Here is a 19277-nt window from a genome sequence, read left to right on the forward strand (position 1 = left end):
GTCAGCTCTAAATTGTGAGGATTTTCTGCTTTTTTAATCTGGAGATTAATTGATAGTGAAAAATAATTGTTGTTAGCGCTCCCATTAGTTTCTTTATTCCATTGTATAGAGAAAATAACACAAATATGAATGGACTGAGAGCATATCGGGCACAGAGGGAAGCACCTTGTACTCACTGACAAAGTGTAAGACGTAATTTATAAAATGGAAAGACAATTTATGTGGTCAACATATTATTTTATAATTACTTCAAGAAAACACATCTCTCACTAAGGCGGTTTCAGAAAGTAGAAGTGAAACTGACATTTGGAAAGCATTTTAATAGTTTTAGTCATTGTCTTTTTTTTTAATTTAAGACATTTTGACAAGTAACAGCAGGAAAAACATAGGTGTAAATCCAGAAATTTATGGCTGAATTGCACTTAGCTGCTCCGGTGGCAGGCTTCTTGTGCAAACAGTCACACTTCAAACATTTACTGGGTCTTTTGAATATAACATTGCCAAGTTATTACTCAAAATGCCTGCTGTGAAATAGAGCACATGGGGCCTAAAAAGTCCCATGTTCACTGAACATCAATTGGTTTTATCAAGTCGATAACTTCCACATTTGTTAAGAATTTTCATCACTGAAAGACAACATCAACTACAAGATCCTGCATCATCAGATCACTTTGTGGTCGTGCCTTGTAGACAAACCCTGTGTCAAACTTGTCATAATAAGTGTTTGCTGACGAGGTATTAGTACTACGTAGAAGGAAAATTTAAACAAAGACAGCAGATTCCCAATTTATTAATAAATAATCTACTAACCCGGAATACAAAGCACCCTTTCAGCTAAATGAAATCAAGTGAAACCCCACGGGACAATCACGTCTCCTCCTCCTCCATTGGGACATTAGAAAGGAGAGAAAAGCTGTTTGATATTGAATTTAAGATAACCAGTGCCTCTTCCTCACAATATATTCCTCAACTGGACAGAAACATACAGTATAACCGTGGATGTAAATGGAGCGATACTATCTTACTGCTGATGGGCATCATGAGCGGAATAAATAGCCTACACAAACATAACATGTGGCTTTATTTATGAGTGCTCAGCATACACACCTGTATCCAGTGAAATATCTGGCATCCTCACTCAGTGTCTCACGTAGCCTCTAGATTCTATAAACCCAGACCATTGCTACAGTTTCAGAGGAGCACGCACAAATATGTTCATGTCAACTATTCACAAGTTCAGCAGTACACAAAACAGTCTCGTGACTAACACAGTAATTATCTTCAACCATGCAAGATTCACCCATATAAAATGTACAAAATTCCCATTCCCTGGAGGGTGTGATATCAAACTGCAAGGCGGTGATTTTCAAGTCTAGGCAAGATCCTGTTTTAATTCACACCTTTCTCCTTACGGCTACAGAAAAAAAAATTTAAAAAAAAAGTAAGATATCTGGACACGTCTCAAAACCATATTCAACACTCCATGGATACATCCGCCTGCATAGGAGTTAAATAAATCCTTTAAGAGAGATGAATCAACTGAGAAGAGCTGAATCACAATATGAGTCGACCCTAGAAACAAGGAGTAACCAAGTAACACTGCTTTGTTTGAACCACTCCCAAAAGCCTTTCCTTTGAGAAACAGTTCAGTGGATTTAATCCAACTAACACTCATCTTAAAAAAAAACAAACATTATTTTTTACTTTTTATTTATTTAAAAAATAAATAAAAAGTATTCTCCCATCACATCAGCAGACACTTAAGGCATGTTGCATGTATAACTTCCTCTCTTTTTTTTAGGTTTAAAACAACATTGGAATACGGGTTTAATTGAAAGTTGTGAATTTGTACTGTAACATGTCCAATCACCAATAACTCCAGCTCCCAAGATCCTTTTCGGTAACGCGTCATCAAATTCTGCCCAATCGCTGACTTTGGAGGTTTTCTTGAGCCGCAAAAAATAAGGAAAACAGGAAGAACTCACATCGCGTTGACTTGTTGTGTGTCTCAGTTGGCGTTTTGTGAAAAGTCGCTCGGTTTCTCTCGACTTATTGCGAACGCTTACAACAACACTTGAGGTTGAGTATCCGTGTTAGTTTTGTTTGTTAACATTTGTGGTTGAGACGCAATGTTTACGAGGCCAACTCCGTAACGTCACCACCAACGTGACTACGTTGTCCACCGTTTCAGCGATGGAGGTCACTCCCAAAGCAGACAAATCAAAATGTGTGTATTATTCACCTCTGAGTTCAGCGGAGTCGAGCCCCTGTGAATACAAAGAGGAAAAGGTAGGTGGAAGGGCAACGTTCATGTGAGCTGGCTCAATACACGTTGTGCTGAATTTAAAGTGATGGAACGCAATCTAACACCACTGTGTCATTCATTCATTTATTCATTGACATCTCCGCAGCATCACCAGAAGCTGAGCTCCTCACTGAAGGAGAGGCTGAAGAGATCAAGGCGCTCCTTCACCTCGCCCTTCTCTGTAGCCAAACGCCTTTGTGTTGATGAGAAAGAAGAGGATGAGAGGAATGGCCAACAAGTTTCTGCAGATTCCCGGGAGACAGTTAATAACCCTCCACTGATCGTACGCAATGTTGATGTCAACAGAAATGAAGATAAGTCAGTGAGTGAAAGGTTTCCTGGACCCATTCCCGAACCGACACATCCTCCTCCTTCCGAAGACTTTACACAACGACGAGACCGGCTGAAGAAGGAGGTTAAAGACAAGATGGAGACTCTGCGCAGGCTCAAGATGGTTAAAATGTACAGGAGCAAGGTACCAGCTGATCTTGGAAAGTTTAGATTTATTTTGTGTAACTTAACTTGAAAGTGGTTGTTTTATATGACACATTCTCTGTCTCCCTCCCTAGAATGATTTGACACAGCTCCACATCTTGATTAACAAGTGGAGGAGTTGTGCTCAGGCTGCGCTGTATGAGCTCCAGTCAGATGTCCCCCTTGAAGGACGAAAGGCCGGCCTGTCGGAGCTCATTGACCTCTTTGGTCTGAATGACGGCATTCTGCACTTTGACCGCACAGAGGAGGACTTCACTACCTAAAAATGCTTCAAAACCATCACACAACAAATATCTTAAGTTCACTGTTTTTATTTATGCTGCTATGCCATTCTGATTCACAGCTAAATTGTAAATACAATGTTAAGTTTACTTCGTAAGAGGAGTGTAAATAAGTGTTATCTGTTGGAGAGAAGGCCTCGCTCAGTTGTGTTTCAGCTCATCCAGTGAAGGGAAGTTCCTCATTCTCAGACGCTCCACTTCGGCCCAGAGGAAAGCCATTTCATCCACTTGCGCGCTGGCCAGGTCCTCCAAGTTCTTCCTCTGGAGGATTTCCTGGTAGCGCTCCTCTGTTTTAGCTGCCTGATTTCCCCCTGAAGCTAGACACCAAACGGGTCACATTATCAGTCAGAAGAGGTTTTAAAATCTCCCTTTGCAATGAGCTAAAGTTCTTGTTATATTACCTGTTCCTTCATAGACATGAGTCATCTCTGCCACAGTCACCTGAATATCAGGCAGCTGCTGTTCTACAGTTGCGCTCTTCTCAGCCTTCTCTGCTGCCTGTTTGTTTAGCAGTTCAATCTTTTTCATGCGCTGCGCCACACTTTGTAGATGAGTCTAAAAGGAGAACATAATGTGTTTATTAATTTAACAGTCAGTTATGGAAACTACACGCTACAGAGCGGCTTGATAAGATCAAATTGTTACCTTTTTCTGAAAAGCTATAGTTTTCTCCAGAACGGAAACTTGCTTGGACACACGCTTGTGTCGATCTGTCTTGTTGAGGTACTTGGAAAAAAAAGAGTAACGGAATTGAATAAAGTGACTGAAAAAGCAAAAAGGGCAGCATTGGGATTTTCTAAACAATGGTGGCTAAATGGTTTATAATAACGTGTTATGGCTCCTTCAGGATGGATTTAGAAGTATTTTCTTCTCAAGGTTTCAGGGGGCTTTAACAATGATAGGAAGCGGCAAACTGTAGAGCCACCTGAAACTTTAGCCAGAGGAAACTGGCATTCGGGCCTGGAAACATGTTTGGTGTAATGCTTATCGGCTTGTTGAAAAAAAGATGATGGATGACTCATTTGAATTTTATGTATCTTTTTTCATTGCACAACCACCACCTACCTATTATTTTGTTATATAACAAACTCATGAAACAACTTGTGCTTTATAATGTATGAACAGGTTAATTGTGATAGGGAACAAAGTGTCTTTCTGGCAGTTTTTGTTGCCTGTTAACTTCTTAGTCACATTTGCTGCGAAGTGAAGCAGTTTTCCTAATTGATATTTTTTGCAAAAACACATCCGAGATTAAAGCAGCAAGCAGGAATGAAAAACAAAGTGTTGTATATTCAATCTGTCTCCACCTTTTGGGTTAAAAAAAAAACAGGGTGGGGAACTTGAATATGGTGAGCCTGTGTCGAAAAAAACACCATCCATCTGTACTCGAGGATGGGAAGAATTTTCCGCTCATAACATCTGATGCTGCCAAAACCAACATACCTGCTTTGATATCAACCACTGAGGCTTAGCCAAAAATGCTAACAGGGTTATAAAGTGTTGCCAGAAATGCAGATACATCATTGCCATTTTGAGCAGATACTGAACTTGTTGAAAACACTTGACATATAACTGCCATGAATTATGTGCAATGTCAAATCTATCCAGTAGCATGAAGGGATATTTAGTGCGTATTTCCTTATTGAGGCAAAGACAGTATTTGACAGAATAAAAGATACTTATAATACCGGTCCTTGAGAAAAGCTTAACAAAGAGTGCTGTTTCACAATTTTTCAGTATCCTGATTACACTCACATCCTGTTGCTCCTCAGAGAGTCGTAACATCTGGATGTCCCTCGCCTTGGTCTTGAGGTTTTCTATCCGCATCGCCATCATCTTGTGCTCCCACAGCAGCTGGGTGATGCCCTTACGGAAGTCTTTGCACTTCACCATGGATGCTATCTTCTGCTCTCCCAGTGTCTGAACATATAGATCATACTCAATCACATTTATAATGAATGTATCTGACCAACACCTGAATTTGGCTGATTTTGGCAACTTTTATCAAACAGAAAATACTTTGTTAGTCTTGTATTTATGTATTGTAATAAAGTAAAACGCATACATATCAAATTATGACCCTTTTGTGCATTTGTGTGTATGCATATCTATTGTAAAAGAGTATTCATTGCATATCCTTGGTTCGCAATAAGAGTGTCTGTGTGTCTGGCAGTATAGGCTGACCCTGATGGTTGTGTTGAGGTTCTCCACCTCACTCCTGTCGGTAAGTACAGAGTCAGTGTAGTCAGCAGTCAGGTCTGCGGTAAACACCTCCACCTGGCCCTGTTTGAGCAGGACATGGACCATGATGTCCTTTAAGAAAAGGTTCTTCTCCTCATGCAGACTAGAAAGGAGCAGGATGACAATAAGAGACATAGAACAAATCATATTTACTTTAAATATATATATATATATATATATATATATATATATATATATATATATAAATATATATATATATATATATATATACACATATATATATATACGTATATATATATATATATATATATATATATATATATATATATATATATATATATATATACGTAGTATTGTTGCAGGTTACAGAGAATAAGACACATTCTCAAATTTACAACTTCTAGCTAATGAGTGATGAATAAAAATGTTTCATGTTTTCATTCACAACTGCTTATGATCAGAAGGAGTTACAGCATCATAGAGATACCTTTCAAGTCCGTCAGAGAGATTTTGAATTTCCTGTTGAGTGGCGCTGTCCTCCTCTTTCCTCTTCTGAAGGAACGCGTTCATCTCAGCTAAAGTCAAAGTTTTAACTTTTACCTGAAAAGGACGTGTCAAACAGTGAGTGGACAGTCACACAAGACACACAGTAATTTGGGAAAGTTTCCTAAACATGATATTGATAAGATCCATTCATAAGTACAATTAAAACAATTTCAGTCGTTGAAAAAAAATAAAGACTGAAATGTTACGCTAATGGCATGTTTGTAGTGGGGAAAAACCTCAGTATGTATTTTAGTGTACGAGCAACGCTTGTCTGTGTTTCCTATATTCAACCCGTCTATGTCCTAAAATTACCTTTTGCTCACTCTCTACTTTTGCTCTGCGGACAAGACAAAACTTCTCCCAGATTTGAGGGCTTACGCCTTCTGGTATATTCTCCAGAGCATCCAGCTCGTCCATAGCCTTCAGCATTTTGACGAGTGTATCGGGAGCCACAGAACCGCACAGATGCTGATCTTTCAACAGGTTGGAGCTGTTGTCAATCTGGGTTCTCATCTTTTGAACCCTGAAGCAGAAAAGACAGTGTGCAGCAAGTCAGTAGCTAATTTAAAATGTACAATGTGGATATCAAGGTAAGCAAGTATTACAAACCTGGGTCTACACTTAAATAACTTATAAAGTTGATCAACCACATGGCTTCGCACATCACCGAACTCCTTCCTGAATTCTTTGTCAAGAACCTTGGGATAGATTTTAGGATGGGTATTACATTATGTTATGTGCACCATCACTTACAAAAAGATTTCAGTATTTTATCAGCTAGCTTACTTTGTCCTCAGCTACAGTGTTGTCATAGGACTCGTGACACAATTTGAGTTCTTCTTCCTGTCTCATGACCTCCTCCCTCATTTCCTCCTGTCAGAAAAATACAACTCAATAACACGAGAGCAGAAATTAAGGACAATAGTGTCTGACAGTCTTGAAGTGAGTGTGCAGCACAAGTTAGCTCTTGCAGATCACACCTGACTGATAGAAATATATTATACTAGAAGAACATCCCTGCCATTCACTCAGGTATCTGACAAATAACAGAAACTCAATCTGGTAGTCATAAATTCCTTCAGTATTACTGTGTACGAGTTTACTGACCTCGTATGCCAAAGTTTTTTCAAGTTTGAGCTTGAACCCCAGCTCTTGATTTCTCATCTCGTCTTCTACGAGGACTGAATGTACAAGATAAGTAATCTTCAGCTCTTTCTGTAAAATACATCAACAACCACATAAGGAGGATTCTTTAAAGGTGTCACATATCATAATTATCTTAAGGAGGGAACCACAAGAAGAACAGAGGGCTCTTCATACTGTGAAGACTGAGAAAAACGAAACAAAATGAAGTCATGAGATTCACATTGACTTCATGTTTCTGTGTTATGAATACATGTGTCACATACATGTACGGCATGAGTAGTAAGCTCACCTGATAAATAACCATTTCACATTTCACTTTCTTCTCAAACAACGTTGTCAAAGTTTCATCAAATCTTTCGGTTGCATCCCTGGTGAATTCCTGTTGTTTTTTAATTTCAGCTTCCATTGACTGCAATTACAGAGTTCACAGGTGATTCGTAATTATCACTGATCAGATGATTATTATATTTCTGTTCGTAGAAAAACAGAATTGTGATTGTTTCTACTGTCATACCTTTCTGTATTTCTCCTTCTCCTCACTGAGGTCGTTGGCTTTCTTTTCATACTCTTTATAGACTTTTTTATCCTCCTCGCTCCACTGGATGCTAGGTTTGGTTAAAGCAAACTCAGGCGGAGGTATTTCCTGTGGAGTTAATTGAATAGAAACTATGTGCACTTAATGCTGATTCATCAAATCCCACTAACACTGCCTGAAAAGACATAAACTTAAAACACAATTTGCCTAAAGGGCGAGAATACCTAAGTACTGGTAAATATTAAATATTTTATTTTGGATGCAGTGAGCTGTAGTGTTTAGTGTATGTCATAAGAAATGACTGCAGGAGGTTGGGAAGCTTTATTCTACTCCTCCTCTCCCATACAGCATGTTTTCGGTTCACTCTTGCACACTCTGTGATTTATTTATTAAATAAATAATCATCTAATAATTAAATACAAATATAAGAAACTCACTTTAAATTAGGGTAGCTACGAACAGCGAGCTTTATAAATATCTAGATTAATTGTGTATTCTATCAAATGTCAGAAAACAGCAAAACAAAAGGCTGTATTGTTATATTGCAGCAATGAAACCAATAGTTTTATAATCTTATAGTCTAATGTTCATATCATGTATGACAAAGAAATCAAAAACATGAAATCGTCCGAGAAAAGAATCTGAAAACAGAGAATGTTTGCCATTCTTGCTTTAAAAATTACAAAAAACAATTAATTGATGATAAAAATAGTTGCCTATTATCAGCCAATTGACTATGCTCAAAAGACTAAATGTCTACAATTTGTTTAATATTGTATATGAAATAATATAAATGAGCTCAATCTGTTACATCATGAATGCCTAAACAACAATTTGAATATTTTGACCCACCATTTTCAAGATGTCCTCTTTTTTCACTTGAAGCACTCCATCCATCATGTCACCAAGAGCTCTGTCACTGATATTATCCCTCTGCAATAGGAAGAGCAATCAATATGAAGGAACTATTTATGGCTTTCTGTGTAATACTGTACACCACATAGACATATAATATTCATATCTTTAATTTATTTTTTAGAAAAAAAGTAAAGCTCTGTTAAATTTACTCCTAATGTTGTTGATAATAATGATAAAAGCACTTTCCAAACATGGAAGTATTTCAATAATTTGTAAATAGCGACAAACAAGAGTTTATGTTGTGTTTAAAAACACATTTATCATGGCTGCATACTTTGGCAGCCAAACGTCTTTGCTCTTCCAACTTCTTCCTGTTCTCCTCCTCCTCCTTCTGTTCTGGGGTGAGGTACTTTTCTGCTTTTATCTGGAGTAGTACAAAGGTGCATTTATCTCTTTAAAAAAGCATCTCGTATGATGATGACCACACAATACTATTTCACTTTTCGGTAGGAAAAACAAACAAACCACAACGTGGCTCAACATGCACTATTTGTTTGTTAAACAATGTGTGAGCTGTGTAGATCTTGAGGAGGTCAGTAACCTCGGAGTCGTCCACAGTGAGCTGCCTCTCTGGCTGCTCACTGATGCTCAGGCCGGGCTCCCACAGTGTCTCCTTCACGCCCAGCTCCAGCATGATCTCACGGATGTGTCTGTTCCTGTCCTTCAGACGGTTCAGCTCCTGCACCTTTTGCTTGTACACAGCCTCAAACTCAGTGTTGAAAACTGTCTTGATCCGATAAATCACATCCTGCATTCGGAGTTGTGAAATTCAGCAAAGAAAAACTAATTTGTTATTTTGATTATGATGATAATAACATATGACTAAATCAGTCAGTTGTTATAAACCACCCAGATTTATATGCGCTTTATTTAACTTTCTACTTCTATTATTTTTTGGTGTGTTTTGGAAAAGTATTTTACAATATAAAAAGCAGGATTATCACACTTTTGTTCCTACCTGTAGCAGAATTGTCTGGTTGATTCTCTGTTCTGTGGTTTGCAGACAAAACTGGTCATAAAGGTAAGGATCTGAATATCCTAACAGAGCGGAGCAACTTTCCGTTACAGCAGCACTCTTTGCGACGTGGCTTTCCTCCTCCTGCTCTTCCTCCTTCACACTTGTGGTGGAACCTTTCTTTACCGTATTTTTCTTTAGTTGAAAGGTGGGGACAAACACTTTGAGTGAGAGTGCAGAAATAAATGTTGAGGAAAGAATCTGTGGCCACAAGATTATAAACTTCATCTTAAGAATATTGCAGTGAAGGAAGCTATCCTCATATATCTGAGACACAGATATAAATCTGGAAGAGTTTCAACACTTGTGCACGGGCATGTATTCAAGCATTTCAAAAAGTTATAACAGTGAAAGGTCAGATGTAGGACTGTGATTCAAAGCATCAAATTATTTTCCAGATGTAAACCTGTTTTAACTGGAATCTTTTTCAATAAAATGTATTTCCATAGAGTTAAAACCTCCATACTGAGGAGGTTGCACTATCACAGCTTTTATGAAATGATTGCACGCTGTCTTCTGTTTCACATTACAAACAGTAAACATATAATCTAATCCATTTTAACTCATCACACGCGCTTCTTAAAACGACGCCACGTTAACAAGAATCTAAACCACAGAATGCTCCGGCCTGTGGTCCAGTTAAACGTACGGTGAAGGCAGCCTTTTCAATTTTCCTGATGTTCTGAACCCTGCGAAGGTCCTCCATCTCTTTGTCTGTTCGTTCTTTCAGAGGGTAGTTCTTCACCTGTTGTTCTGAGTGAAAGGCCTGTGATAGACAGCCAGAAGTGATTTAGATTTCTTAGTCCAGATCATACAATTCTGTGATAATTAAGAAACGCAACACTTCTCTGTGCTCGTTCCTTCGCTATCTTACCTTAATGGCCTTGCCTTTGACCTTCAATGAATCCCAGCATTCTCTTCTGAGGACATCACTGAGGTAACGTTTTGCTGTAATCTCCCATTCAACTTCATTTCTCACCTACAATGTGTCTTCAGTAAAAATCACTTGAGATCACTGGTGTCATTTAGTTCATGTGTGTGTGTATGTGTGTATGTGTGTATGTGTGTATGTGTGTGTGTGTGTGTGTGTGTGTGTGTGTGTGTGGACGCATTACCCGAGTAACTTCCTGCTCCACCATGGCCTCCAGTCTCTTCTGCTCGTGAACATCCAGATTGAACTCTTGTTGTTCTAGACACTCAATATCTGGGAGGTTCTCATTTTCGCGCATCATCTCCTGGATCTGCAATATGGAATAACGGTTTAGTCATCATATTGTTATTTTAGAAAAACATTAAAACATTTGTCAGTGAATTGTTTCGTAATTGTGCAACTATGTTTAGTATAAGTATTGGACTGGACTGTCGAGTACATTACTACAAATATAACTTGTTTGTTGCATGAAGCATACAGTATTTTTATGTCCTAAAAACAATTAAAATGGAAATGTTAAATCATTCAAAATAGGTAAAATGTTCTTGAGACATCAGACATTATTTTGCATGTATTATTCATTAGTTCAGTATTTATTCATTCATGTATTTATTAACAGAATTCCACATACAGTTTGTATTCTTTAGCTCATGATTGCTTTAGCTTTGTGTTGTTTTTGTTTTTTCCTCTTTCATTTACTGTGTTGCCCTGGCGTTGAGCTGCAGCGTGTAATTACAGGGATGTTTTCATTGAATTCAAAAGCACTTATCAAACATGTCTATAATGATATAGTATTCATGCAAACAGGGACTCTGAGATGTTATTTAATGTGTGTTATGGCATGTTTCCTGCTCAAGAACCTATGGGATTCATCTTAGGTGACGATTTAAATAAACAAATATGTAATAAATCTCACTTACATTGTCACGAAACGTTTTGATGGTTTTCCTCAGGTTTTTCTTTGTCTCAGAATATTGCTTATTGTCTTCTTTTATTATCTGTTGGAAATATGTAGATCGAAACTAAGTGTGTTATTACAAGTGCGTACATGTCACCTTGACGAGACTCACAACACATCCCTATCTTCCTACAGTAAGTAAACCTGCAAACAAACAGCATGTTAATTATAATACATTTTACAACACAGGGAAAAATATATGAATCATATTGCCCCAAAAACGCAAGTTAGATTAGAGAGCATGTTGGAGCATAAAAGCAGGTTTGAAATTGCCTTTGTGTGATCGTCGACGATGTGTAAATAACAATTCAAAGCCTGCCACACCTTCAGTATCAACTCATTGTTATCAAAAAGCTTCATCAGGTGACAAAGTGCTGAATATTTGTTTACAAATGCGTATCTACTTTACAGCTCCATACCACTTGATTCCTACTTCGATGAACACAGAGAAACTGTGCCAAAAGTAATACAGTTTAAATGTCACAAAGAGGTGCAATGGAACCTTTTTTAAAAATCTTTCACCTGTATCAGTGAAGTACTTTAACATAGTTAACATTATCAACATCTTATGCCACAACCACAAATATGACGGCATGATAAGTCACTGACCGCCTCTCTCCTGCTTTCCAGCCAGGTGGGGGGGCAAGGTGGTGCAGACAGCACGGTGTCATGACTCTCATCCTGCTCAGTCACATCCAGAGTACCTGCCGCACCACCGACCTACAGAGTGTCAACACGCATACAAATAATGCAATGATACAGATCAACACATTCGCTTTCACACATTTCAACCCTTTAATCTAGTGAATGAACGAGGGCTTTGCATGTAAAAAAGAAAAAACTACTACTATTAAAACTACAAAGTGCTGAGCTGTTTTATCGCAGAAAATTGTTTCACCACAAACAATTAACATGTATCATTATAGTCTTTAAATGTACTGGTATGCCTCACACCTTTATCACCTCCAACACCAATATAATCTGCTGCCTTGAAAAGTCTGTAATATTATGTACTTGTTGGAACTGTTTTAGAGAGCCATCGAATCAATTTCATAGGTTGTAGTTTGTGTTGTCTTGTATTCAGAGATGTCAACACATTTATAACAGTGAGCCACTTTTTTTTTAAGTCTTCAGTATAACTGAACACCATACTCTTCATGAAGAGTATATTCTGCAATCGCAGTGTACTGTTTAGAGTTTCAAACATCAAACAAACGAACATCATTATAGTCAAAATCTTACTCGTTTACTGCTGAAACAGAATAAAATATAATTTACCTCACTTTCCCCTGGTTTTACTGTGCCAGCAGGAGACTCTTGGCCCCACTCCAGTAAATCAATGAGGATGGGATTCTCAGTATTGAACATTTTCTTCAAGAAATTTTTCATAGACTGACTGTACTTAGTAGCTTTGTTCACTTTACCAGCATTCACACCTTTCATTCTGTATGGAGCCAAGGAAAACACAAGGTATACACAATAATATAGCAGATATATCAATATATTGGCTATGGAGGTCTCATGATGGCCATTTGATCCATAAATCCAAATAAATTTAGAATTCTAAAACAAATCATGTTGTCTATAAATATAAATAAAGTGAATTGTAAAGTTCAAGGCCTTATTGTAAAATAATTTCCCATTAAGTATTTTGTGTTTATAATAGAGTATAACCATGAATGAGCATGTGTAAGAGTATAATAACGTTAAAGGCTAAGGTTGAGAATATTCTAAAAATCCCACGAAATGTCCAACGTAAAACTTTTTAGGTGTGTCCCAGTAAGATTAGATTCTCTTTCTATAATTTCTGACTTCCCTCCCTCGTCTGTGACACTGCGCACCAAGCCCATTTGTTTCTACTGAAGACGTACATCTTTAGAAACTTTTGAAAAATAAACAGTTTTTAACAACAGATGGGGGAAGAAAAAAAATTGAAAGTAGAAAATGAATGAAAAAAGGAAAAGATATTTAAGCTTCAAAACAAAAGCGTGCAGAGGCAAGCGTAGGAGACAGATGTGAAATGTGATCTTATTCAGTGGTGAGTGTTAACTGGGAAATTTATTGGATCTTTGTTTTCCCACAGAGGGTGATCAGGATCCCCCTTGACCGGCCACTTCAGTTGTATTTATTTTACTTTCCTCAAGGCCAACACTAAGAAAGGAAAAATACTGTCTAATATACACAGTATCAAACTGCACAAGAGCGACATCCCTACTGTGAGCAACAGTTCCCTCTACTGTTCACAGCTGTGCATTATGTAAGAATAAGACAAACTGCGAGCTGGTTTACCTGAGATCGGTGCACACAAGAGAGCCATCGTTAAAGCCAGCAGAGAGGAGTGTCTGGCTGTCTGCAGAAAAGGACACGCTTCGAACTCCACCCAGACGGCATGAATGACATTGCACTTTAATGTAGTGATCCTGTAGGTGCAGCAACAGCAATGTAATACACTCCCCAGATAATAAAAACAATTAGAAAAAGTTTAAAAGAAATAATAACACTGGATAAAATGAGCTCCTACCATGGAAGCAGTTTCTCGGATAAGTAGGAGGCCATCTCGCCCCACAGAAGCCAGCCATAACTGATGAGGAGACAGAACGAGAGAGGCGGGACCCAGAGGGTGACCCCTCACTTCCTGCTCTAGTTTGAGCTGGACCACCTCTTGGCTGGGAAGGTCATCTGTGTCCTGGGCAAAACAATTTGAGATTGGGATAATGTGCTAATGACTAGTTTATAATTGTATCAATGCTATTTCAGATGGATGAAGACAGAGATTTTAGATCATAATAATCTGTCACATTCGGCAGCAGTAAACCTGGGGAAGCGCAAATCGCTGAAGAGTTTTCCTCTTTTGGCAGTAAGCAAAGATCTCATTGACTCCCAGAACACAGGATTCAAGTGGATAAGGCACTTTGTATCTGGACACTTTGAAGATCTGGGTAGACAGACAACCATGTCGGTCTACACAATCTGGACCTGCAGGTCAGCAAAGGCATTAATCATTAATGTATTAAAAAATAATGACTCCCTTTTTATGTTCAGTTGAAATTCCTGTCCTACAGTACTACAGAAAGGCTGCATCAACACACCCACAAGTTGGTCTTGGCACAGAAGTTCTGTATCATCTTAAGCATGTGACTCTTTATACATTGTTGTTAAATACATTTTTCAAGAGCTTTTGTCCTCAGTTGATTTTTACCAAAGTCATTGTCATTAGTGATTTCCATGGAGACAGTACCATAAAATACACTGCAGCCATTTGTTTAGTTCTATGACTCAGATGTAACTAATGTGGCTGTCACAATGCTCTTCAGCAGCCACACGTTAGACCTCATGTTTGCACTTTACTCCGAACACCCGTGTGTCTCATGGTTTTTCTTGCTCAACATAGTTTAACAAGCTGGATAAACTATGGGTGTGTTTCTGTGAACTGCTTAGTCGTTTTTCTCACTTTTTTAAAAGTGCTAGTGACAACATTTGAGTGCTATTAATCGGTTATGTTAATATTTTTGGCTACGGTAGTCTCTTTGGAAACAAACTGAAGTCCCGTGTCAGAGCATTCTCATAGATGAATCATGAGAATCCCAGCCTTAAAACAATAAGAGCAACAGGCAAGTGAAAGTATGGTAAACTGCAACATCATTATTTACTGAAGCTCTCCTCAAGTATATTATTATCTCGTATTCAATGTTCCATCCCCACCCCTATCCGGCATATTTGATACTGTCCCAACCTGACTGTTCAGAGAGGCAATAGTATTAGTTCTCACTCTCTCTCTCTCTCTCTCTCTCTCTCTCTCTCTCTCTCTCTCTCTCTCTCTCTCTCTCTTTTGTACCACATTATCTTATGAGGGTCAACCAGTGCTGACTTAAAAAACAACATCTGACCAATATACAAAATGCCCTTAATTAAAAAACAATCGAGAGAATCAGTAGTGAATGAATACTATATATATATATATATATATATATATATATATATCATTGCTGTACCTAAAAATGTCCTGATAGGCAAAGAAAGCACTGTGAGCTCCTGTCCAATGCACAGTGCAAGAACTTTCACCTGCTTACTGTCCCTGATGCACTGAGTGGAAAACGACAAAATGGCTCCGGGAACAACTGGAATATCAAATGACAAAAGGATGAGCTTGATCATGCTTTTAGTTAAAGTGTTACAATAATAGGTGAAGTATTTTCTATATAGTTATACACACATTATAAGCTAAAATGACCTTTACATTGATATGTACACTGTTTTGCAGTGTACAGGACAGTAGTAGCATGTCTAAAGAATAAAATAAAGACGATGTACCTGTGTATCCTATGACTGAAAAGTTCTTCGATGGCTTTGCGTTTAGTACGTAGATATATGAATCTGAGGAACCTGTGAGAAGGTAGTGCCCCTCTTGATCAAATCTGTAAAAGCACAAACACACACACACACAAACAAACACAGACATACAGTATAAAAACACAAATATAGAAGGTTTGCAACCATTTATTATGCCATTGGAATTTGCTTTCCTGACCAGAACTGGAGGAGCAGTTGTCCTCTCAGGGTTTTATGGGGAGAGATAACTCATGCCCCTACTTTGTAAATGTATGACGCATATAACACTTTGTTAGTGTCGTGTTAAACTGAAACTTTGTGGCATCACAGGGATAGCAAATACTTACACCAGGTGATCCACAGGCATGTGGTAGAGATTAACCTGATGCACCAGGCGCGGCTGCTGCTCCACGTTGAGGTCAATGAAGAGGACATTTCCTGAAGCTGTTCCAACAGCTGCGTATTGTGCAATAGGACAACAGGCCAGACATGTCACCTAAACAGACACAAATTACAAGCTTTAACACAACTTCTACTCTGTTTAATTTCCCTCTTACATTTTCAGAACAAATGTATTATTGTGGCACCGCTGATTTGTTCTGGATGTTCATATGTTGTGAATCTGACCTCAGTTTGAAGAAACAGGGAAGCAAGACAAATGCCATCTGCAGACCACAGCTGCAGTACTCCAGAATCCCTCGCTGACTGCAATCAGCAAAACACACAAACATCACCACTCACTTAAGAGACATTTACCCAAATTACACATGCCATCATGAGACACTGTAATTCTTGCGTAGGACAAGTGTTTTACCACACAGATGTCAGTGTGTGACAAAGCGGCTGCCACAAAGTTGCCGCTGAGAGTGTCCAGGACCTTCACAATTTTGTCAGACTGGTTTGGGTCATACACATAGATTTGACCCTGATGAACAAGAAACATTATTTAATTGAACACAATGTGACTTTATGTACAATAGGCCACACAGAGGTACATTTGACTACTTACTGTCTTAGACAAAAAAAGTAGAGTTTCATAGTCAGGGGAGTATGTTGCAGTTGCGACGGGTTCTTCTAATTGCCACGTTTGTGTGACGTTGATCTGAGTTGTTTTGATTTGCAGACAGTGTACCATATTTTCCTGTGAAACGTGCATTCAAAAGTGCTTTTACATGTGGAAAACTGAGAATTTCCTGATAGCTGAAATTGCAAATCATATCACAGATTGGCAGAATAATTAATGTATTATATTTCATGAAAATGTGAATGTGCCATACTCAGTAAGCCAAGTACATGTTAAAGGGTGCAAGGGCCAGTACCTTTCCGACAATGATCAAACTATTATGTTTAAGGGTGAAACCTTGAAAGTTGCTTCGTCTGAGTTCAGGAATGTAATCGCCAGCTGAACAAAAGTGAAACACAAATCAGACGTAAACCGTAACAACAATAGTCACAATGACTATTACATTTCTGCCATGTCCCAGTGTGTGTGTTTGTTTACTTCTTGGGTTGAAGATGACTGAGACAGAGCATCTCTCCGGGTCAACAAGGAGCAGAAAGCCTTCTACACAGCCCAGATAAAGCTGTGATGTGGGTGTCCAGCAGATGCAACTCGGAGTTAGTCTGGCTTTGCTGAAGAGTTTAGTCTGCATAAACACAAGTGGAATTGTGTAACAGTTTACATGTTGTCTTTGTTTGTGTGTCTGAAAACAAATATGTTCTTCCAACAAATACATTCAAAGAAATCAGTTGTATCACAAAAACAAACATTAAAAAAGTGGTGAAAGTATATCGGTGTTGAGTATTAGTGTATAAATGACAGGAGGACAATACCACAATGCTTTCCGCTATGTCTCCTTTGAGCCCTGAGATGGCTGATAGAGGCATCTCAAGATCGAAATAGGGCAGTTTGTTGCTGACAGTATGAGAGTAGGACTCCAATCTCTTAACATAGGAACCATCAGTTGCTGGAAGCTCTATAACACTGCAATGCAACAAATATGACATACACATTTGTATTATCAGTCTCCATAACATTTACTTATTGCACATAAAGCAATAAATGCATGTAATGTATGCTTTACCTTGGTTTCAGGACATATAAGCTGGCACTCTTCTCAATATTCCAGACAGTGAGGGATGTATTGCCCAAAGCACAGAGCTGGAGCCAATTCAGAGGGTTGAAGGCCAAAGAAATGACATCCTGCCCAGCGTGTGGTTGTGTACAAATTGGCTCAGCATTTTCCCAGTTCCTGCATCACACAGTCGTCATTACAGTAATAGAGCCGCTCAGCCTAAATAAACATACATGAAATATAAAGTGATGTTCTGCTTTCAATGGCTTACCACACGGTTATGGTGTAATCTGGCAGAGATGAACAACAGCCCAAATAAGGACCATCAGTACTTAATGTAAGAGATGTGTAGTCCAGTTGTGCTGCACCTAGAACAAAAGTAAACGGAAACTAGTATTTGGCAGAGAGAAGATAGCCTAAATTTAGGATGGATGAAATAATATAAACAAATATTAAGAATGCAAGACATATTGGGAAAGAACATACAGTTACATCATGAATAAAAACATCACAGTTTGAATACTATGTCCTTTGCATAGATTTAGCTGATGATCTCTGCTGGGAGAAAATATCTTACCTTTTAGTTCATTCTTCAACTGTAACTCAGGGAAAATGTACACAAATATAGATGGGGATATCTTTTCCTCGGAGAAAGCTAAAGTCCCATTGTTGCCATTGGCTGTCAATGCACCGACTCCTCTTCCAGGACTCTGAAGCGCATGTTGCTGCTTGGTCTCCAGGTTGAGGAAACCGATGTTGTTCCCACTTGTGTAGCACACTGTTTTATTGTCGACAAACTCGATGCTCTTATTTGTAAAACCTCGTGTCCACCTAGATGGAGTAAAACATTAGTTAAATGATGAGCTCACCACGGGTAGTGCCTCTCGTGGTAAAACAGAGGATATACAAAATGGGGTTGAGATCAAACGGACAAACGATAGATGTGTAGCAGCAACATACCTGATATCAAAACTTTCAATGTCATCCATTTTATGCCAAGAATAAAATGACACGCAGTGAAAGTTAACTTTTTTTTTTCATCAACACAACAGACTAACAAACGGTCAAGTCGTTGCGTATCCCTGGCAACCAGGAATACTTCTTCTTCTCTGTCTAGTTTTACGGTGGTTGACATCCAGCTTATTGGCGCATTACCGCCACCTTCTGCCTGAGAGTGGGGAGCAGACAGTAGAATTACAGTCTTTCCCACAAAACTAAAACTAAAAAAATAAATAAATAAATACAAATAATAAAAAACAATACAATATTAACATATATTTCACCTATATTGCTTCGTGTTTTACACTCTAGCCTTTATCAAACACCCTTTTGCCATATCCCTGCATTTCCATCATGTATATACTATTTAGCGGTACATATTATATAATATAACATAGTATTATATTATATAATATATTATTATATTATATATATCCTATTATATTATATATACCCTAACCTGTGCTTCCTCACCCATGAGCATAACCAGACAACTAACCTCTCACGCTATTGGTTGTTGCTATAACACGCCCTTAGCGGAA

At 38.3% G+C, this 19277-nt stretch overlaps 2 protein-coding genes across 2 annotated transcripts; one reads left to right on the forward strand and one right to left on the reverse strand.

Moving 5' to 3' along the window:
• Positions 1–1962: 1962 nt before the first annotated feature.
• On the forward strand, positions 1963–5136 carry sfr1 (SWI5-dependent homologous recombination repair protein 1). The gene is made up of 3 exons (XM_068567878.1): positions 1963–2289; positions 2412–2780; positions 2875–5136. Exons 1-3 carry the CDS (start codon positions 2194–2196, stop codon positions 3061–3063), a joined length of 654 nt encoding a protein of 217 aa, XP_068423979.1. The 5' UTR covers positions 1963–2193; the 3' UTR covers positions 3064–5136.
• cfap43 (cilia and flagella associated protein 43) lies at positions 3096–18833 on the reverse strand. Its single transcript, XM_068567877.1, has 38 exons — positions 18697–18833; positions 18314–18567; positions 18008–18104; positions 17746–17913; positions 17495–17645; positions 17163–17307; positions 16981–17063; positions 16671–16802; positions 16476–16586; positions 16289–16366; positions 16009–16157; positions 15644–15747; positions 15325–15450; positions 14148–14308; positions 13854–14018; positions 13622–13752; positions 12611–12776; positions 11942–12052; positions 11295–11372; positions 10559–10684; positions 10318–10422; positions 10093–10209; positions 9387–9578; positions 8970–9176; positions 8703–8792; positions 8363–8443; positions 7490–7618; positions 7265–7384; positions 6937–7044; positions 6616–6702; positions 6439–6527; positions 6142–6352; positions 5771–5883; positions 5266–5425; positions 4837–5001; positions 3727–3807; positions 3483–3636; positions 3096–3398 (listed from the first exon to the last, which is right to left on the reverse strand). Exons 1-38 carry the CDS (start codon positions 18723–18725, stop codon positions 3223–3225), a joined length of 4950 nt encoding a protein of 1649 aa, XP_068423978.1. The 5' UTR covers positions 18726–18833; the 3' UTR covers positions 3096–3222.
• Positions 18834–19277: the final 444 nt, after the last annotated feature.

The sequence above is a fragment of the Clinocottus analis genome, unplaced genomic scaffold (assembly GCF_023055335.1).
Source record: "Clinocottus analis isolate CAN_PGR_092001 unplaced genomic scaffold, fCliAna1.0.p SCAF_8, whole genome shotgun sequence".
NCBI lineage: Eukaryota > Metazoa > Chordata > Actinopteri > Perciformes > Cottidae > Clinocottus > Clinocottus analis.